Here is a 20,932-nt window from a genome sequence, read left to right as displayed (position 1 = left end):
GGCCTGTTTTCTTCTTCTGTCTTTTTTTTTTTTTTTTTTTTTTTAAACAGTAGTATAAATTACCCATAAGTGCACATGGAGAACTTAGAATTTACCTGATAATAGGTGAGAACCCAAAGACGAACGGCTGCAGAGCCTCCACGTTTCCTCTCTGAATGACCACCTACCTTATGCCTGCATGGCTCTGGTCACTGTAAGGATCAACCATCCATCGGAAGAGCTAGTGTCTTGGGCCAGTGGGTACCACTTTCCCAGGGATGTGAAAAGACCTAAAGTTCTGAGACTTCACATAGAATTAACATACAAATATCCCCTTGGAAGATGGCTGTAACAAATCCAGCTTTCTTGAACATCAAGGGGGAAAATTAAAAACTGAAGTTTGCTAAATGTATGTTTTGCAGGTTGGACAATCTGCTCAATATGGCTTATGGAGTAAAGAGGTAATGATAGAGGTTCATGATACTCATAATCCCTTTCCATAATTGATTAGTTTCTTTGATTTTGGCAGTGACACCCTTCATGAGTTTGTGTTCAGTTTTCTTTTGCATGTACAACCTAATGAAAAGTTGCTTTTTGAAGCACGGTTGATTTGAGTATTTGTATACCACTGGATGCCACCTGGTCTTTAAAAACCCCATTATTTGTTTTATATTGCATTGCGACGCTATAGCATGTGTGTGTATGTGTTGGTACCCCCTCCCTCCAATCCTGCTTAATTCATGAAGCCACTTCTAAATATATTGTAAATATATTTCTTTGCTCTTGTGGGTCGTATTGTTCAGTACAGCATATAATGGCCATTTCATAATTTATTAATACCTTGTCAATATAGCATGTCACCGCAAGCCACACACACAGACCTTGGTTGAAACATCAGATAGTTGTATATATCTGTTGGAGGGGAGGGGGTTACTGCAACTCTTGGGCTGGGAGGGGAAAAAAAATACGTCCATTGCTGTAACCAACCTCTGTTTCTATTTGTGTGTGTGTGTGTGTGGTGTGGTGTGTGGTTTGTGTGTGTGTGTGTGTGTGTTTCCTATTTTGTTTAGTAGGTTTTCTCCAATGACCATTGATGGAATGACCAGTTTGGCTGGAATTAATATCCCTGGGCACCCAGGAACAGGGTGGTGTATTTTTGTGTACAACCTGGCTCCTGACGCAGATGAGAGTATCCTGTGGCAAATGTTTGGGCCTTTTGGAGCTGTCACCAACGTGAAGGTCATCCGTGACTTTAACACCAATAAATGCAAAGGTTTTGGATTTGTGACTATGACAAACTATGATGAGGCTGCCATGGCGATAGCTAGCCTCAATGGATACCGTCTGGGAGACAGAGTACTGCAGGTCTCCTTTAAGACAAACAAAACGCACAAAGCCTAATGAGCTCTTGTCCTCAGTCCATTTATATATGAAAACTATACAACAAAGGCAAGTTAAGAGAAACTTTATACATTAGTAAATGTCTTTGTAAGTCAGTGTTGAGATGGGGATAAAACGACTACTTAGCATCCTAAGAAATATGTGAGATTTTTTATTGCTAGTATTTGAATTAAAACTTCTTAAATATCTTTTATGTTTGAATATGGACAAGAGGTACAGGGTTTTTACCTGTCACATTGCATTCTATTGCCTTCTTTGAAGAAGGTGGACCTTTTAAAGTGTTTCAGCTAAGGGAAGACATTTCTTTTCTTTTTACATAACTGCCTTGAACCTGTGAGTAAATATTGAGGCTTTGTGTTGTAATTCTTCAGTTGGTTGTGTCTTTTTTTCCCCCTTTTCTTTCTTTTTCCAATTAGCTTTGTGTTTGGTTTACATTTAAAGCATTGCTGTTATGTCTAAGAAAAGTATTTTGAAGTTTACATTTTTATTTATGAAGTTAAAAACAGTATTTATTTTGTAATTATGATTTGGGTTGGGGAAGGGGGGGGGCTACATTATAAACGCTTATTGTAAGAATACTGGAGAACTTTTCGTAAAGCAGTACCTTGCCAAAGAGATAAGAGCCTCTTTGATGTGGGTTTAAAAAAAGCATCTATTTTTATAAAAAAGAAAATTTGGAGAAACTTTTTACTGGTCCTGGAACAAATATTTTGACTTGAATACTTTGAGAAATCTCTTCATATGACACCTAGTGAGCTTTTAAAATTTACCAGGAAATTTGCAGCGGTTGGAAAATTTAGAAAGATTTATGATGTAGAAAATACTACTTTTGAGATCTTTGTATGAAAGGAGTAGAATCAATGGGGGAAACACTGCTGATTTCGTTTTTGTAATCACCAGTGGAGCGTCTGATCATCCTGGTTATTATGTGATAGGTGGCTCACATTGATTTGTGATTTTGAAACAAATAAAAAAAAATTTACAAAAGAATATATAAGAGCAGGCAAGAAATTTAAATTACCAAGAGATGGGGGAAATAAAAATCTGTTCTTCCTAAAGAAATCCCTTCAGATAGAGCTCATGGTGTTTAGTGATGTACTTGCAGTATTGTTTGAAGAATTGTTTTGTCTTAAGGAAAAAAGATGTTGCACATGATTTGTACTGCAGCAAATCGGCAAAAGTGATCTGAGTTGGATATATTTGAAGGTATTTTGAAAGTTACGTTCAAGGCTAACACCTGAGCTTTGTGTAATGTAAATAAGACCTTGTGTTTATGAACCTTTCAGCTAATTTGATTTTTTTTTCCCTTACATGCCAAGTGATGTTCAGGTTTTGAATGTTTTTGTATCAGTTTTTTCCTTTGTAAATGGCATTAACATTGTTACTTGAGGTCTTGCTTAATCACTTTTGTTGTCCTGAGGACTTGAATTTACAGTGCATCAGATTTGTTGCTAATTTTGTCTGTAGATAGTCTAGCTTCAGCTGTTTATGGTGATGCTACATTTTCGTTTATAAATATGTTTGTGGTAAAAAAAAAAATGAGTATAACCATAGGTTTTGAACAAATTTCCTTACATTTTTCATACAAAAATCATAAATATCTGTATGCTACTGAAATTTAACTTTGTATGATGCTTAAACCACTATTTGGGGAAATAATAAAATAAGTCTTTACCATGTATGAAAGAAATTTTAAAAAATACAAAATATTTTCTGATTAGCATCTAGCTTATAATAAATTTTCAAAAAAGCTGAAGGCAAAAATGCCTTCATCAGGATGCACTGAGAACTATATAGTTACGTCCTGCTTTTTGTATAAACTGAGATGCTCACATGCTTCCCCTTAGAACAGGCAATGTGCTATGCATAACATAGTTGTACATTATCTTTGCGGTTGCGTTGAGTTTTATTTTTTATTATTTAAAATTGTAGTTATAAAATTTTTCAGTATAGTACAGTACATATACTGTGAGGCGCGTGCTAAAGTGAATAAGCGAGTTTTCATGCTGACCCACTCAATGCTATTCAGAAATCAATTGGCTTAGCACTTTCTCATATCCTTAGGTGCATTTAGATTGTCAGAGTTAACCTTCTGCGTTTAAAAAAAAAAAAAAAACTAAAAAACAAAATACATGTATATACTTAAAAAAAAAATAAGGTTTCCCTCCTGGGAAAACAGCAGCTACATGCTTCTTTCCTATACTACTGTAGCAAACCAAGGCATTGATGAGAGGGCATGCAAATTGTGCTTCACTTTACAGTGTTTATCAGAGCACTTAATAAAATGTAAGGCTGGTATTTATTTGAAGTTGTACAGTATGACTTAATTCACATCTGTTGGAATAGAAAATATATTCTGTTGAGTATTTAAGAGGCTGTACATGTTTTCTTTTGTGTTTGGATTCTTTGTACTTTTTCATGTTCAGTACATCAATAAACAAAGTTGAAGGGAAAGAACAGTGTGGTGAGTAGGTCTTTATACACATTTTGGGGGCTCCTGTGCTCAGGCTTATAAACTTACCCTCTTGAGTTAAGAGGTTCTCTCAGAGCTTTAGTTGAATGCTGTGTTATCTAAAGTAAGAATTCCAGAAGCATGTTAATTGAAGTAGAATGTGCAAAAAAAAATTTTTTTTGAATGACATTTCTGATAGTTAGCTTTCAAATATTACTTAATGAGTAATTTTTATAGGAATACTTGCTTTCATCTGCTAGTTGTAAAGTTTGGGTAATTGGATGCTGACATCATTCTGTTTCTCTGATTTAATAATTACCAACTTTTTTTTTTTTTTTTCTTAAACAAATGAGAATTGTCCTCACACATTTACTTGAGCTAAAGAAAAACCAGAGAAGGAAGATAACTTACTCTGCTTCTGCCGGCAAGGTTTAATTCACCTGTGGGATTAACTGCTGGTGTGTGAGATTTATTTTTGTTGCCCAAGTGCCAGATTGTGAAGCGACGCTTCTCTGAATTCAGAAACCCCCGTTTTCATTTGGTTAAGGCTGATGTGGGTAGCACGGGTCCACATCAGGAACTGGGTCAAATCTGTGTTGCATATACCTGTTCAGTTCTCATTACACATCCTTACCAGGTCTGTGGAGGAAGAAAAATACTTCTCACTGATCTTTTATGTGAAGAGTCTACTTCTGTAGAACTTAAGAAAATTTGATGCACTAATGAAGTACTTCTTTTTTCTTATAAAATGTGCTAAATGGCTTTTTAAAATTTGATATCTGTAAGTTGTTTTTTGTAAAAAGCCATTCTAAAGTAATTGTCCTGAATTTACAACTTAGTAGTCAAGAGCATAGCTGAGTGACAAGACATTTCCTTTTCTTCTAACATGCAATTAATCTCAAATCTCCATACCTGCTTCTTTATTATATGAATTTAATACTCTGATTTTGTGATATCAGAACATCTCCCCCCCACTCCCTTACCTCTCTCCTCTTGCATGCTTACCTGTATTTTGACTGGTTTGCATGTCAGCAGTTCTTTTATATTTGAGCAGATAGTGGAGAAATTCTCAGGAAAGAAGGTTGGTGAGACTACTGGTATACTTCAGAGATTTTTTTCACCCTTAGAATCCTTTCTCCCCTCAGGGAGAGATAATGCAAATAATCCTAGAGTATTGCAGTTCTGTGTTAGGGTTGCCAACATAAATTTTTAAATCTTAACATCATTTTACATTATTTCAATCTGGTCTGAGTAAAAGTGTTAGCAATTTAGCCTTTTTGTTAAAAAAAAAAAAAAGACTGTAAGAGTCCTGCCCTTACTTTATGAGAGATTCAAAAATGTAGTGAAAGCTTGTAACATCCTTTTCAGAGGGTTACCTAGAAATAAGAAAATGCATATATTTTAACAGTAACTATGTTGAAATTTTAATATACTTCCAGAAGAGTATGCATATATTTTTTTTATCAGACGATACATTTAAGAGGCATTGGTTTTGATCCTTTGTATCTGTTACCATATCAGAACCTCAAAGAGAAGTATTGCCCAAATCATAACGATTATTGTTTGAAGAACATTTATAACTTCAGTCATTGCAGGGAAGTGGCTCCTGTTTCTCTACTATTCTTTGTATTCTTTCTCTGAAAATTCCCAGAAATAGGCTCAATTCCCTTTAAGTTGGAAGAATTAAAACATCTATACCATTAATACAGGCAGCCTGTTGACAATAGGGTTACTGAAATTAACCTCTCCAGAATTCTGGTTTATAGAAATAAACAGAAGTTGTTTTGGCTGTTCAGCATGGGCTTATTGGTTATCTGTGTACTGTGTGTTGTGCCCGCAGTCTATAAAAATGACCAAGGTGTGGCTCTTACTTTTTGGAAACTGTCACCCAGATTGGAGGACAGATAAGCCACAGGGCCAGGACCACAATGTTGTAAGTGCTCTGAGAGCCCAGAATAGGTTTCAAGCTAACTTGCTTTAGTTATTGTAAGTCCAGTTATAACTTGCAAAGGTGAACCTGCTTTCCCCTTCTTATGGATCCTGCTTTTCCTTTCTTGGATTTAATTACTAGCTCATTTGCGTATTTTTTTTCTGACATTAGTGTCATTTAGTGAATCTTGAAGTGCTCTCATATGCATTAAGTTGTCCATATCCTTTCTGAAACAAATGAAAGTTATCATATACAATAAGACACTGTTCATCTGAATAGTTGGGTTGATGGAAGAATTTGGCCAGATCTTCTTGCCCTCTGTAAACATATAACATAGGGGTGATTTACAAAGCATTAATATGGTAAAATACCCTGAATATTAAAAGTATGCCGACTGGCATTATTCTTTGAATTAAGACATGTCACAATCTTATGGTCTCAAATTCAATATTAACATTACTTTTAATTTAACTAAAGATGCAGGTTAAGATGTAGTAATTGATACTAACCCCCAGAAATACTTATGGGTGTTACATTTTCAAATACCTTATAGCAACCAAGCACGAACCCCCACAATGTACAGTGTCTCAAAGGGGCAGACATAAGTGTTTGCATGACATACGCTTCTCTGTTCTTACACAGTCTGTCTTGTGCTCAAGATTTGTTCACATCTACAAGTATCGATACAGTAGAAAGAAGATCAAGAGTGCTGTGGACAAAGTACATTAAAAAGAGGAAGGGAGTGGGGTGTGTGTGTGTGTGTTGGAAGGGTAATTTGGGTGGAAATGGGAAGTCACACAGGGTAGCAATTGAGCTGGGGCATTAAGTGGGATTTGAAAGAGATGGGGGGGTGGGAAGTCAAGAGAACACTGCTCAAAGACATGTGGGTGAGCTTCTGTCTACTTTATAGTATTTTCTGGGCAATTCAGTCATTCAATATAGACCTCTGATTTTGTTAAACATTTTTATGTCTGACTAGTTAAATCTCAGATGAGTCAGAAATTTGAGTCCATAATGAAATACAAAGTATCTAAACATTAAAAACTTTGCTTTTGTTCCTTTGCCCATATTTCTACTGCAGCACTAGAAATACTTACTATAATAGGTAATATGTGATTTTTGGAGTTGCTAGGAAGGACAGTGCCTTCTTTTAAGGTAGACATTTATTTGGAGCATTTGTTCAATGTATGCAAAACAAAAGCAAAAATCCCTACAAAATCTCTCCAGTAATCTCCCCAGAACACAGACCAATCTATTTGTCAGTGTGTATATCTTTCAAACTCCGTGATTTTAGATGGTAAAGTGCTCCTTCTATAGTGTTTATACTATTTCTAGGGCCATAGTACCCATTTGACTCTTAATATTGGACTGCAGTTTATTTTCATTCTTAATCCATATTGCTCAAGAGCCACATTCCTATAAGATGAGGAGAACATTGTCTCAGATGTTCCTCAGGTATTTCCAAGATGAGGTTTTAGTTTGATAGCTTTTTACATTTCTGGGGTTTTTTGGGAGCTCAGTTTATAACCACACCTTCCCTTTCCATGAAGAACCATAGGAAAGAAAGGCAGACCATTGAAGCGGCCCTTTAGGGAGGAGGACTTGTTTGTTTATTCTGCAGGCCCCTTGGACCTACAGATCGTGGTCAGCCACGTGCCATCTCTAACTCTGATTTTCATTGTACACTCCTTCCGAGAATCCTCCCTGGACAGTTTCAGAAGGCACCAGCCCCACCATGGACTTCCTTGCAGATCTGAAGAAACTGGCAACCCCCTTCTGAGTGACCCACACTTTGGAATGAAGTACAGTTGCAAGGTAGCTTTTTTCTGTGGATTGCACTGCAGATGAGACAGAGGTGAAGTGACTATGGTGAGACGGGGGAAGGGAAGGGTATGACCCATAAATACAGGCGATGGGGCTTCCAAAAGATGCACAACTTCCATTTGTTGAATGCGGAAGGAAAAGCAGCCAGTTGGGAAGTACAGTTAAGCACCACGTTGAAAGTAACCCCCTCCATATGTTTCTGATCTTTTCTTTTCTCAAGAGAAAAATAGGTTTTGTGATGTTACGAGTTTTAATAATTGCAAGAAATATTGCAGGTTTTCACACCGAAAAATTCCCCAGTTACTATCAAAAAGGATAAGTAGCTCTTGCTATAAATGTTCAAGCCACACATTGCAGTTGCTACTGTATTACTTAAATATTCTTTTGCAGAACTTCATCTTTTGAGAATGGTTGGTGTGTGTTCTCCATATGTACCTAAGTATATGTTGAGAGGATTTTGGTTTTCAGACTTTATTCTTAAGAGAAGTACCTGTTCACACCCATAATTGTGTGAGAAGAGTCCCTTTCAAAGCTTCTTCAGCAAAGGGCTTCTCATGCTCTCTGTTTTCAGATGAAATGGCTTGAGTATCAGTTGATAGAGACCCACATGCTGTCTTTCTTTTTTTTTTTTTTTTTTTTAAAGATTATTTATTTATTTATTTATTAGAGAGAGAGAGGGAGAGAGATCACAAGTAGACAGAGAGGCAGGCAGAGAGAGAGAGGGAAGCAGGCTCCCTGATGAGCAGAGAGCCCGATGCCGGACTCGATCCCAGGACCCTGAGATCATGACCTGAGCCGAAGGCAGCGGCTTAACCCACTGAGCCACCCAGGTGCCCACATGCTGTCTTTCTTAATGAGGGGCAGTTTTTATAAGTTTTTTTATAAGTTGATCTTGAACTTTTTATAAGTTAATCTCTTTTATAAGTTGATCATGAACTTCTCCAAATAAAGATGGTTTTGTGTGCGTAATGCTAGTATACTTAAAAAGTTGTGCTTTACAAATGGTTTTGGCTGTTTTCCTGAGAAGATCAGTAGCTTGACACACCTATTAGCCCTTTTTCGACATGGTGGCACACAGGTTGGGATGCTCTGTTTTAAATATGTTTTAAAACTTCCTTTTGGTAATTCTTTCATTAAATGTACATTGAGCACCTGCTCTGTACCAGTAGCTATGCCATGCTTCTGGGCTTAACATTTAATTTATGTCCAGTTTTTCTCCGGTTTTGAGCTGGAAGACATTTTGGGGGTCTTGTTCTGCAGATGTGTGCATCCGTCCCAGAGATGGTGAGGTTCTCAAAGGTTCTTTTGCTAATGTGAGACCTGGCACTTGAATCCAGCCCTCCTAACTCCTGGCTCTTTGCCCTTCACTATAACTGAGTACTAAAACACGTGCTAAATTAACTTGTATAAACTGTGTTCTTTTGTGGAATCAGATTTCTTAAATACTGCCAGATATATATGGCATCTAGAAGTTGAACATAGGCAGATGCATACATTTTATTATGAGGCACTTGATGCTATTTTAATCCCTGTGGATAATTTCAATCAATAATAATACAGTTCCTGTGGAAAATTTATAAAGTACAAAAAGCACAAATCAGAATTAACTCATTCTTGTGAAAAAGATATTTGAGCACCTCTTTTTCTCTGGCATATTTATTTATTTATTTATTTTTCTTTCTCTGACATTTTTAAAGTCATGATTATGTATCTAGTCTTTTAAACAAAAATCTTTAACATTCACATTTGCTTTTTGGTTTTCTTTTGATAAGGATTCTTTCCCCCTTTTTTGGTTTTGTTCCAGGTGTGTATGGAGAGTTTTTTTGTTTTTTGTTTTGTTTTGTTGTTTTAGACATAAACTAACGCATTCTGATTTGGGTTTAAGACCTGGCACGTGAAAGCCGTTGCTGGTTTTTTATGGTATCAGATTGCTGCTGACATTTTCTTGTGGAGGGCTTAAATTCAGGGTCTCTACATGGTTTTTCATTACAACTCCATTGCTGCAGGCTAAAGACCAGTTGAGATCCAGAAACCAGGTTGATGTCTCCAAGCATTATGTTGTGGAGATGCCTAAAATCCCTGCTTGCCATTATCTACGGCGGGTATGTGGTTGTGAGGGTCACCTAAGCAGCTGGGGCCTGAATGGGGAGAGAGCTATGAAATTACTACTTCTTCTTATGCACAGAAGACATATAGATGTCCCAGAGTACTGATAAGTCAACTGCTTCTATCCTTTCTCTCCTTAGCAAAAGGAAATGCTGGACGAGGAGAGGATGATGAGGCACCTAATTGTGGGTGAGTAATTTTTCTTTCTCCTTCCATGCATCTCTGATTGCAGTGATCTTCCCTCTTGCAAAGGTCTGAGTAAATACTAGCTCCTTATTGCTTGTGCTCAGGGAAGTAGCTGATGGTAGAAGAGCATTTTTAAAAGGATTGAGGAGGCTGAAAGACGCTTGTTAGAGTGCACCTGGATCCTGCCATGACATCACAGGCGGACCATAAACGGCTCTCCAGAAAGCACAGCAGCCTTTTTTCACCCCTTTCTTAACAATGAGACGTAGATTGGGCTTGTTCTCTATTCAAGCATCCTTATGAGTAAATGTCTATTTTTACGATAGAGCTGCACTTTAAAAATAGCTCCAATCAGTACGACTCTTTTCCCCCATATGTTAAAAAGTTATACATGAGTTAAAATATCTCATTGCTTAAATTCTTCCAGACACAAGGCAGTTTTCCTTTTCTTTTTGGGGGGGGGCAGAAGTGCGGGGGAGGATTAAGTACAAAATAAGGACTTTCTGTCTAGGCCACGTCAACCCTGTTTGTTCCTGGAGACTTTTTTTTTTTTTTTAAACCAGTAGCAGGGCTTTTCAACCAAGATTTGAGATTTCTGACTGTTAAAAAATTCATTAATATTTGGCGGGTACAGTCTTCTTCCTGGAGCGATTGTTTATTTTTGTTGCTGAGAGCAATTAGCTAGAACAGTCACAGTTGCAGCTGTTAGATACTATAAGCTCCAGCGGAGATCACAAAAGGCCTTATGCCCATTTAGAGTCTGTATTTGGATTGTTTTTAACGGGTGGTGCTTCTGGAGTCTACTGTGTTACCAAATTCGATTGGGTGATCCTGAGCCAAATCAGATGTACAGTGGGATCATCAGCATGCTGTGCTGATCAGTCACTTAAACACCTTGCTCTGTGGAAGCCAGGATGGCTTCACAAAGCCGGGATGCTACAGAATGAACCTCTCCCATTCTTCCTGAGTCCTCCCTGTGCAAACCTGAGCATGGTTCATCCGAAAGCATCGTGCGCTTTTCTCAGTAATTTGTCCTTTGCTTTTACTCCTTGTTTGTTGCTCTTGATTTGTTGGGGCTTTTGTGGGATAATCTACATGTGCAAGTGTGAGAAAGATTCACAGAACAGTCTGGTGCCTCAGATTTATATCTGGAGTGAAGAATGACTTTTTAGATAATCTTGGCTCCAATTTATTGCCTGACACTTCCCCAAACAGCAGCTCAAATGAAGGGATTGTGGGTTTCACGGTTTTTATCACATCTTTTGCCTTTGAATATACTTTTGATAGAAGAGGGTATATGTGTATACATATTTAATAGTCCTGTTGCTTTAGGATTCATCATATACTTTTATATACATTTTTACATTTGAATGTCACAGCAACTTGTGAGGCAGGGAATTCTAGATTGTCCCCATTTTTTGGAAGAGTAGATAGCCTCAAAGTTAGTGGGTAGCCAGCCACCTGCTTAACTGTTCTGTACTGTGGCTATTTGCTTTTATACAAAAAAGAAAATATGTATTTCGTGTGTTTTACTGCCAGTGTACTAAGCTGAAGCAGGTTGATGAACTCTGCTTTATTTTAAAGGCTGCTAGAGATTGTTTTAATGCCCAAGACTAGTATATAGTGACTTCTTGGAAAGTTTAGAGTAGAATTAGAATATGTTTTTTTCATCTCTATTTTGGGAAATATTTTGGGAATATTGGAAGGTTTTGGTAATTGTATTATAAGTGGGAATCTAAAATGTCCAGTGAAGGGGCACCTGGGTGGCTCAGTGGGTTAAAGCCTCTGCCTTCGGCTCAGGTCATGATCCCAGGATCCTGGGATTGAGCCCCACATGGGGCTCTCTGCTAAGCAGGGAGCCTGCTTCCTCCTTTCTCTCTGCCTTGTGATCTGTCAAATAAATAAATAAAATCTTTAAAAAGAAAATAAAAAATAAAATGTCCAGTGAAAATTTGTTTCCTGCTAGCTAGCCTAAATTAATTAGGAGTCAATACATTTTGTTAAGATTTAGACACTTACATGAAGATATTTTTAGAGCAGCCTTTCAAATGGCAATTGATTGACCAGATGGCAATCTGTTTGATTAGCCAGCTTTAATCTATTATTACTAAGTCAAGTGTAGTATTTCTCCTTTAATCACACCCTCCAATAAAAGTTTTCATATAGTTGGAGAGGTATGAACACCTGTAAACTAAAAATCTAGTTTTTTGTTTTTGTTTTAAATATTTTATTTATTTATTTGAGAGAGAGAGAGCTAGAGAGCGTGAAAGGGGGGAGGGTCAGAGGGAGAAGTAGACTCCCTGCTGAGCAGGGAGCCCAATGAGGGGCTCAATCCCAGGACCCCGGGATCACGACCTGAGTCAAAGGCAGATACTTAACCAACAGAGCTGCCCAGGTGCCCCTGTTTTGTGTGTGTGTGTTTGTTTTAAAGTAAGGTCTGTGCCCTCTGTGGGGCATGAACTCCCAACCGTGAGATCAAGTTGCATGCTCCCCCATGGCCAGCCAGGTACCCCTAACCTAGTAACTTTAACAAATTTTCCTGTAAAATTTTTCTCTGTTTGGGTGACTTTATTTTTCAACAATGCTATATAGTCCCAAAAAATCATGATTTGAATTGAACACACAAAAATTTCAGCAAAATGCAAGACATTATCCCCTTTCCCTTTCTGAATAAGAGTAAATAACTGTAATATGAATTATTGATGGCTTTCTTGTTTCTACAAACTTTTTGAGACCATTTCTCACATTGTTAAACCTTTTGGAAACCTAACCAGTATATTAGAGGGCAATATAACTACTAGGATTGAAGTATGTTTATTGGACAAGGTTTTTTTTAATACTAGATTTGATTATGAATACATTTGAAGGCAGTGTGGCAGCATTATCTTGGATAAAGGAAAGACTCAACAGAGATGCCGTTAAGTGAGATAAGAGGGATGTGGAAACGTGGCTAGATGGGTTGGCCAGAATACCTGAATGGAGGAGTGAAGGCACCTCAGTGTGATGCTCTCCTTTTGTTGCAATGAATGCCCTGGGGAGGTGAGGTCATACTGATGAATCAGTGAAAACCTCATTAGGAAGACTGCTTGATAATTTAATATAGAGATCCTGAGATTGTGAAGAGTAGGCAGCTAGGTATATTAGCCTCAAAGTAAAGCATCAGATCTTAGCTGAAACATGTCTCAAATATTACAGCACTTCTCAAATATTTTATCTTCCACGGTGGTTCTCATGATCACTTTTGAGCTTGACACTCATTTTTGAAACTTAGGAGCATTAGTATTGAGGCTCACCCCCAGATTCTTGTTCTCTGGCCCTATGATAAATTCTAGATGGGCTTCATAGTGCAGGGAGGTTTTTCAGCCAAGGTAGAGACATCTTGGTATAATGGTTAACGGGCTTTAAAGGATTTAGGAATACAGGGTGTTCCTATTCTGTCTCTTTCTTCTTCCTTTTCTGTTGTAGTCTTTTCAGGTTCCAGGAAGCCTGTTGTTATCTGTTCCTACCTCATTTTTCACCTAGAAAACTTATATTTGACTATGTATTTGGGTCAAGCACCATGCTAAACACTTTATATACAGTATATGTATTAATCTTAAAATCACAAGGAGGTACTGTAATAATCCCTATTTATCAGAGCAATAAAATGAGATTTGAAGTACAGAAACTTGTCTAGGACTCCAGTTAGTAAATCACCCAAGCGCTTCAGCTTCGTATCTGACTTCAAGCAACACTTGATATTGTCATGGTTAATAGTGGGCAGCCGTGTTGTTAGGTATTTGGTTTTACCCTAAAATGAGGTGGTTTGGGTTTACTGCTGCAAATACATCTCCTCTTGGAAGAGTCCTGCTGGGGTGTTTTGGAGTGTGTGTGTGTATGTTTGCAAAGTCCGTAATACATAGATATGTTTGTTCATGTTTTAGCTCACTTTCTAGACTGGGGAATTCCCTAGAGTAGGATGTTTCTGTGATTCAGCTTGGTGTTCCTTTTCCTCTGTGTCCACTATAGCACCTTGCACATTGTAAGCATTCAGCCTACTTGTAGAATACATAAAAGGGAAGGATGAAGTTTGAGGAGCTGCTGTCTATTCCGAATTTGAGTTGGTATGAGACCTAGTTTATTCTTTTTTTTTTTTTTTCTTTAAGATTCTTAAAAAATTTGTTAGAGAGAGAGTGCGTGCCTTTACACAGATGGAGAATGAGAAGGAGAAGCAGACTCCTTGCTGAGCAGAGAACCTGATGCAGGGCTTAATCCCAGGACCCAGAGATCATGACCTGAGCCAAAGGCAGACAACAATTAACCGACTGAGCCACCTAGGCGTCCCTAGACCCAGTATATTCTTAAATGTATTTTCTCTGTCAGGAAATTAATGCTTGTACTATCTGTGTTTGTTTGTTTGTTTCTTTTTTAAAGACTTTATTTATTTATTTGACCGAGTGAGATCACAAGTAGGCAGAGAGGCAGGCAGAGAGAGAGGGAAGCGGGTTCCCCGCTGAGCAGAGACACCCCTGCCCCCCATGTGGGGCTCGATCCCACGACCCTGGGATCATGACCTGAGCCAAAGGCAGAGGCTTTAACCCACTGAACCACCCAGGAGCCCCTAGTACCTGTGTTTCTTAAACAATTCAGGTTCGCTTGCTTGTTTTGAGGGCGAGTCAGGGTCAGAAATAATAACTAAATTGTAAAATGATGACCCCAGGGAAAGTATGGGGAAGGGATTACGGTGCTCCAGGAGGAAGTACAAGTCTGCCCACCCAGGGACTTCTGATACACATTCTGTTTCTGTTCTTGAGTAGAAAGGTCTTCTAAATGTGAATGTTAAGGATATGAACAGTTAATGTCTTTTCTCTTGGACAGTGTATAATCTGGTTCTATGTCTGCATAGCATGTGTATCAGTGAGAATGAGGCAGAAATGTAAAGAGAAGTTGAAATGTCTTTGGCCTAGTTTCTCAGGGGTCCCAGGTGGCCTGGTGTTGGTGTACATTTATAAACACGAGATTTCACGGTTCTTCCCTTTTTTATGGAAATATTATGGTGTTAATAGCCAGAAGAGTAACATGGCCTCTTTGAATTTACTCTAGGTAATAGAATATTCCCTGCTTAGAGTTTATAGCTTGACTAATGTTATTTCTTGACTACATCTAAGTCCTAAGAGAGTCATGCCAGAATATCAGGATGTTACGTGCAGTATCTTAATTCAGGCTGCTAAAATACAACATTAGAGACGGGTAGGTTCCTAAACAGCAGGAGGATATTCCTCACAGTGGTGGTGGCTGTACATCTGAGATCAGGGTTCCTGCCTGCCCAGGTTCTGGTGAGGGTCTTCTTTCAGGTTGCAGACTGCCAACTTTTTGTTGTGATCTCACATAGTGAAAAGAGAGCAAGCCAATTCTCTGGCCTCTTTGCAGGAGGACACTAATCCCTTTCGCGAGAGTCTACTCTCATGACCTTATTACCTCCCGAAGGCTACACTCCACATGCCATCACACTGGGGATTTCATTTCTACATGTGCATTGTGGGGCGGGGGATGGGGAGGCGGGTACAAATACCCCATCCATAACATTCTGTGTGGAGTTCTGGCATATATTTGAACAGATATCTCTTTAAATCGTCTCAGACTCTCATCGTATAAAACTGTGTTGTCATAATGACTTTCTTCTGTTGAATGTCAACCATGACCCAGTCAGGAGTCTGGGCATTTCAAATGAGTTATTGCTAGTTTTCATGGTAATTCTGAAAGGTGCATCATATCATCCTTCTATTACAGATAGGAAAACCCAAGGGTTGAAGAGACAAAGGAACCCCTGATGCGGAGGGGGTGTTTTAGCTTCTTTTATCATCGCTAAATTAAATGGAAAAGAGAGTTCTCCATATCCAGATAGGTCAATGGTCAACTATGTATTTGGTAACTAAAGTATGCCCAGGGAATGCATTTGGGGACTGGGACTCAGATTATTTCCTTTGTGTCTTGTGGTACCTGCACCTCCAAGAAATCAGAAAGCTCGCAGGCTGTAATGGAACCTAGTTCAGATTAAAGTCTTTATTTTTCTGTCTTCGGAGACGAGAGAACGTTTGTCCTTTAGGTGGTAACATACACAGTTACCCTACTGCTTTCTGTGTGTAGAAAATTATGACTACAAGTTGTGGCTGTTTCTGTTTTTAATGTTTCCTGATGGTCGTGCATACTCTTGCACCTGTAAGGAGTACCTAAGCCTGTAGATTAATTGGACTAAATGCCTTCATTTGGCTGGTGAGCAACTTGGGTAGAAGAGAAGCGATTGGCTTGACGAATGTTGAGCACTTGCTGTGTGATTAGAATTGCAGGCCTCCAAGTACCAGGCTGTAATTTAGAAATTGAGCAGGATCAGGTGAAATGATACTTGGAAATACATTTTGCAGTAGCACTCACTATCTAAATTGAAGTGCATAGAAATGGAAGGTATGATTTTTTCTAAACTGCACAGTATCTTAGGCTGGGTCTCATTACTTACCATTACCACCCTTCCAACCTTCAACGTCACGTAATTTTGGTTCCCAGATTAGATTGCTAATAAATTATTGTAGTACATAGAACAAGAGTGTTGTTGGACTCTGTTCTCTAAGGTCTTGCTATTCTAAATATTGTCCATGGATCAGCAGCACTGATACCTCCTGGGAACTTGTTAGAAATGCAGACTCACTGGGTCTCTGTCCTCCAACCTATTGAACCATGATCTGCATTTTTATGGAATTACCAGGTTGATGCATATGCACATTAAAATTTGAGAATCAGTGCTCTCAGGCAGTGTTTCTCAAATTTGAATGTGCTTAAGATGGACCCAGAGAGCTTCTTAAAACAGAATCCTGGGCTCAGAGATTGATTCAGTATGTCTGGAATGCATGCATTGGAAGTTGTCCTGTTTCTGCATACCTTGCAGCAGTGTTTAGATGGCCTCTGGGGTTGGGTTATTCCCTATATCATTTGGTTGGCTGAACTCCATGAAGTTAAGAACCTGTGTAGCCAGTTCTCTGGGTACTTTTTACCAAGGGCTGAAGGTGGAGTCCACAACAGTTTTACCCTTACTTACTGAAAAGTTATCCCGAGAAGGACTGAGGTTGATGGGAAAGTGTTCTGTCGTCACTATGAGAAGGGAAGATACATTTATATAGATAAATACATATGTAAGGATAAATAGAACAGGGAAATAATAATTGAACGGTTTCCAGGAAGCCTCTGAATGGGTTGGCCGGAAGCATCGCCCTCTTTATTCTCAAAAAGGAAGAATTGTGTATCTCAGCTTTTCTAAGATTCCACTTCCTTCTAAGAACTCCTCATAATTTCTCATCACTACCCTTGCCAAGTACCACAAACAGTGATCAGAACTCAGCAGCCTACTTGGCCAGCCAATCTTTCCTTTTTAAATCAATTTAAGGCAGTTTTGTGTATGGAGGGTTGGCTGCTTACTACTTTGGCTCAAGGTGTTTTTCTGTGTTTATCCATTGAGAGCATAGGTACCTTTAAGGCTTATAAATGATTCTGTTGATCAGTGTGGTCAGGAAGTAGGGAGCCCCACCCTTGTATGACTGTTACATTTGCAGGGAGGTAGATGTTGGATGCCTTTCCATAACTATGTTTATATTCACCTCAAAATGAAAACTCTTAGAGTTTAAATATATTCTTGTTTGTATCATGAAATTTTTAAAAAACATTGGGCCTGGTACATTCACACTCCAACCCCTCCAAGTAAACTTTTCTAGAGCATTTTTTTCCCTGCAATATTTAAACCATTGTTAATCTTTTTTGCTGGCCTTAAGTATTCGATACGTCCTAATAAAAGAAAAAAGTTGCTTCGCTACTTGTGGGTATGATAACTCAGCAAACTTTGCGTTTTAAGTTTGGTGGTGAAGCTTGGGTATGTGGGATTTTGCTCCTTGCCCTTAATTTTCAACATCCTCCTATAATAATAAAAGGCAACTCATTCATCAGTTGATAAAGTGACTGCTGAGAGCAGAAGTTTCTTCTGTGCCAGTTATCAGGGTTTTAAAATTCATGCTCTCTGGCAGTTTCTTTTGTTTTGACTTTTTCTGCTTTTGGAATAGAGCTGAAAGTTGGAAGGTTATTTTCTGGAGAATGTGCCCTAGGAAGAAGGCTTAGTGTTCATTTTGGGCATGATATATATATATAAAAATATGCACTTACTATATTGCAAGAAATTGTGGTATCACAGAACCATCAGGTAGCTCAGGAAGTTTTAGGTGGAAGGGACCATGGGATTAGAATAAGAAAACCAGTGCTTCATCGAGTATCCCATTAGCTGAGTGCTGTGTGAGGTACCGCACAATTCCATACACTAACTTTTGTGCGTTCCATTCTTAACAGCTGAGGAAACATGGCCTTAAATAAATCCCCAAGATTTATTGGCAGAGCTGAGATTTTAAATTTGGATTTGAACATGGGGTCTGGAACCTACTCTCAACATGTGCCATATTTTGTGGAAAGCTAGGTAAAAAAGACATGAGCCCATGCGGCCATTAGAAATGAAAATGTCTCCTGCCTACCTCAAAGTTTTAAAGTTTTAAAAGTATTCATAATCTTGTGAAATAGATAGGGTAGATGCTAACTTGCTCTTTCACAGATGGGATTGGGCTGGATAGGTAAGAACCTAAAACTCAACCAGGGGGGCGCCTGGCTGGCTCAGTTGGTTAAGCGTCCGACTTTTGATTTCAGGCTTGGGTTGAGATCTCAGGGTCATGAGAGCCCACCTAGGGCTCCACACTCAATGCAGAGTCTGCTTGAGATTCTCTCTCTCCTTCCTTCCCCTGCTCCTCCCCCCACGTGTGTGCATTCTCTCTCAAAATGAATAAATAAAATCTTAAACAAACAAAACACCAACAAAATCAGTCTAAAACTCAGCCAGGTGGAGGAAGGACTGGCTGAATTGAACAAGGTTGGTAAATGGCAGAGCCTCTGAGCAAACGCTCACCGTTGTTGACTCCGAACCTGGATAGGTTTCCCATGCTTAGTCTAACAGTTTGTTACAAGTGTATTTAAAAGAGGCTGGAAAAGTTGTTAGCAGAATAGTTGAGAATTGTAAACATCTCATGGAGAAAGGCTTGTAAAATTGAAATGCATTAGTAGTTGGGGATCTAATCTAATAACACTTAATACCCGTGTTTTTAGAACTTAGTTTTCTTAGGAAAACGTTTTAAAATGCCCTGCCTCTTTAAAAGTGAAGTATTCTTCCCAGTGGATTATTTACACTTATTGTAGAGGTTTGTTCTTCTTTTGGCTTATGTTGCAGCTGAATGTTTGCCTCATTAATTTTTGTCTACATAAAACGTCTTACTTACTTTGAGACCATTTTTGGCCTCTTGGCTTTAGAGACATTTGGAGTTGAAGGTAGTGTCCCGTATGAGCACTTGCGACTTCGACAGTGAATGTTGGGGGGATGGGTTTTTTCCTCCCACAGGGTTACTTCGCTTTTGTTGCGACCTGTCAGGCCCACATGTCTGGCTTTCTATCTAGTCATGTGTTCTTCCTGTCTGGTCAACACAGGCTTGGGAAGTGACTTGACGACCCTGCCCTGAGAGCCTGCTCGAGAGGGTTGGCAAACTCTCCTGGTCCTGCTGTGATTCCCTCAGGCTTGTGAGGGACGACAGATGGTTGAGCTAAACTCAGAGCCACCCCTCCACATAATGAAGAAAAATGACCAGCCTCCTGGTAAGTGGAAATCAGACCCCATGCACCTTTAATTCTGATAAACAGGACATTGAAACAAACACAAAGTGAAGAAGGGAGAGGAAAGGATTTCACAGGCTACTAGTCTGTTTTGTTGGTACTCTTCACACACTTATTAGTAGGAGATCTTTACATACCCATTTTTTCATCTAGATATTCACTACACGGAAACTACTGAGACTGGGAAATAATCTTGTGTGCCTTTTTGGGTATAAATAATCCCTGTATATGCCAAAAATGTTGAGTCAGGATCCAAGTAGGATTGGAGAGTTGCTTTCAGAACTACGTGAGCAGCCTGGGGCCTGCTGTGCTCCTAGCTCCTTTCATGCTTGTCTGCCTCTCCAGTAACTCGTGTGAAGTTGCAGCCCTCATGGCCCAGGCTTTTGTACCTGACCTCTGTTAAGTGGACCCTTGGTATTTGGCTCAAGAATGGCTAGTATGTGTAGTCTAGCCAGTGAGTGACTTGGGCAGTTACAGAGTGGAAGCCAGTTGGTGGAGTATAGAGAAGCAGACAGGCAGAGTAGCTGGTGGTCACAAGAATGAAGAGTCTTGAACATGGGTGACCTGGCGCCCCTCTAGTCACTTTGGCTCCATTTTTTGTCTCTGTGAAGCATGTGGCTCAACTCTTATAGAGTCTGTCTTCCTCGTTGCTGTGTGTACCTTATGATGACCCTCCCTTATGTAAGCGGGCCTGCTGACAGCATGTCTGCGGGTGCTAGAGCACAGTGCTTGTGCGGGCGGTCAGATTGCTTGGCTTCTGTGCCAGTTCTGCCCATTCCAGGTTGATGAACTCTTGCGTAAGGTTGTTACCCTCTGTAAGCATGTTTCCTTTCCCTATAAAATGAGAAAACGGTACCTGCCTCAGAGTGTTGGAAGGATTAATGTGTAGCAGGTGGAGCCCGTCGCGTAATGCCTCATACATGGTGTGTGTGCTCAAGAGATGTTGGCTGCCGTTACTTACTGTGGTTGCTGTCCTTATCACATGGAGACTGATAGATGTTCTTCCCTTTGCTGAGAGAGTACGAACGACCAGAGCTGTTGTTGTCTACTTCTTGTCCACTGGTATGATTGTGTATGATTGTGTGAATAGTGACATGAAATCAGATAAGACTTTCCTTTCCCTGCCCTAAGCCCCTTGAAACTCTGTCAGCCTGCTCTTTGTTCACAAACCTGAGGCTGATTTTGACTGTTCTATGAGAGAGAAACATCTAGTATGCAAAGAGAACCTTAAATTCCATGAGCGTCCAAGGGATGATCACACCTGGATGAAACCATATTTACATGACGTCTTCCATCAGTACAGGTATACTTTGATTGTTTCTCTGCCAAATCAT

The 20,932-nt window shown here is 39.2% G+C and overlaps 1 protein-coding gene and 1 long non-coding RNA gene across 17 annotated transcripts in view; both read left to right on the top strand.

Annotated features, from left to right (window-relative positions):
- ELAVL2 (ELAV like RNA binding protein 2) overlaps positions 1 to 3,834 on the top strand; it is a 168,809-nt gene extending 164,975 nt beyond the window's left edge. For 13 of the 16 annotated variants that reach the window (XM_032860308.1, XM_032860313.1, XM_032860306.1 and 10 more), the window contains 2 exons: positions 402 to 440; positions 1,050 to 3,834. In XM_032860308.1, the coding sequence (XP_032716199.1) occupies positions 402 to 440; positions 1,050 to 1,380 (370 nt within the window). In that variant the 3' untranslated portion in view covers positions 1,381 to 3,834. The remainder of the gene's footprint in view (positions 1 to 401; positions 441 to 1,049) is intronic. The other 3 variants (XM_032860300.1, XM_032860298.1, XM_032860301.1) reach the window with 2 other exon arrangements.
- A 2,794-nt stretch (positions 3,835 to 6,628) lies between these two features.
- LOC116869511 lies at positions 6,629 to 19,575 on the top strand. The gene is made up of 3 exons (XR_004383051.1): positions 6,629 to 7,577; positions 9,833 to 9,881; positions 19,416 to 19,575. It is a non-coding gene; the product is annotated as an uncharacterized LOC116869511 (long non-coding RNA).
- Positions 19,576 to 20,932: the final 1,357 nt, after the last annotated feature.

This window comes from Lontra canadensis, unplaced genomic scaffold, assembly GCF_010015895.1.
Source record: "Lontra canadensis isolate GAN:19392208 unplaced genomic scaffold, GSC_riverotter_1.0 scaffold19, whole genome shotgun sequence".
Taxonomy (NCBI): domain Eukaryota; kingdom Metazoa; phylum Chordata; class Mammalia; order Carnivora; family Mustelidae; genus Lontra; species Lontra canadensis.
Note: the sequence above shows the minus strand (reverse complement) of the source record. Positions and strands in the feature narration are given on the sequence as shown.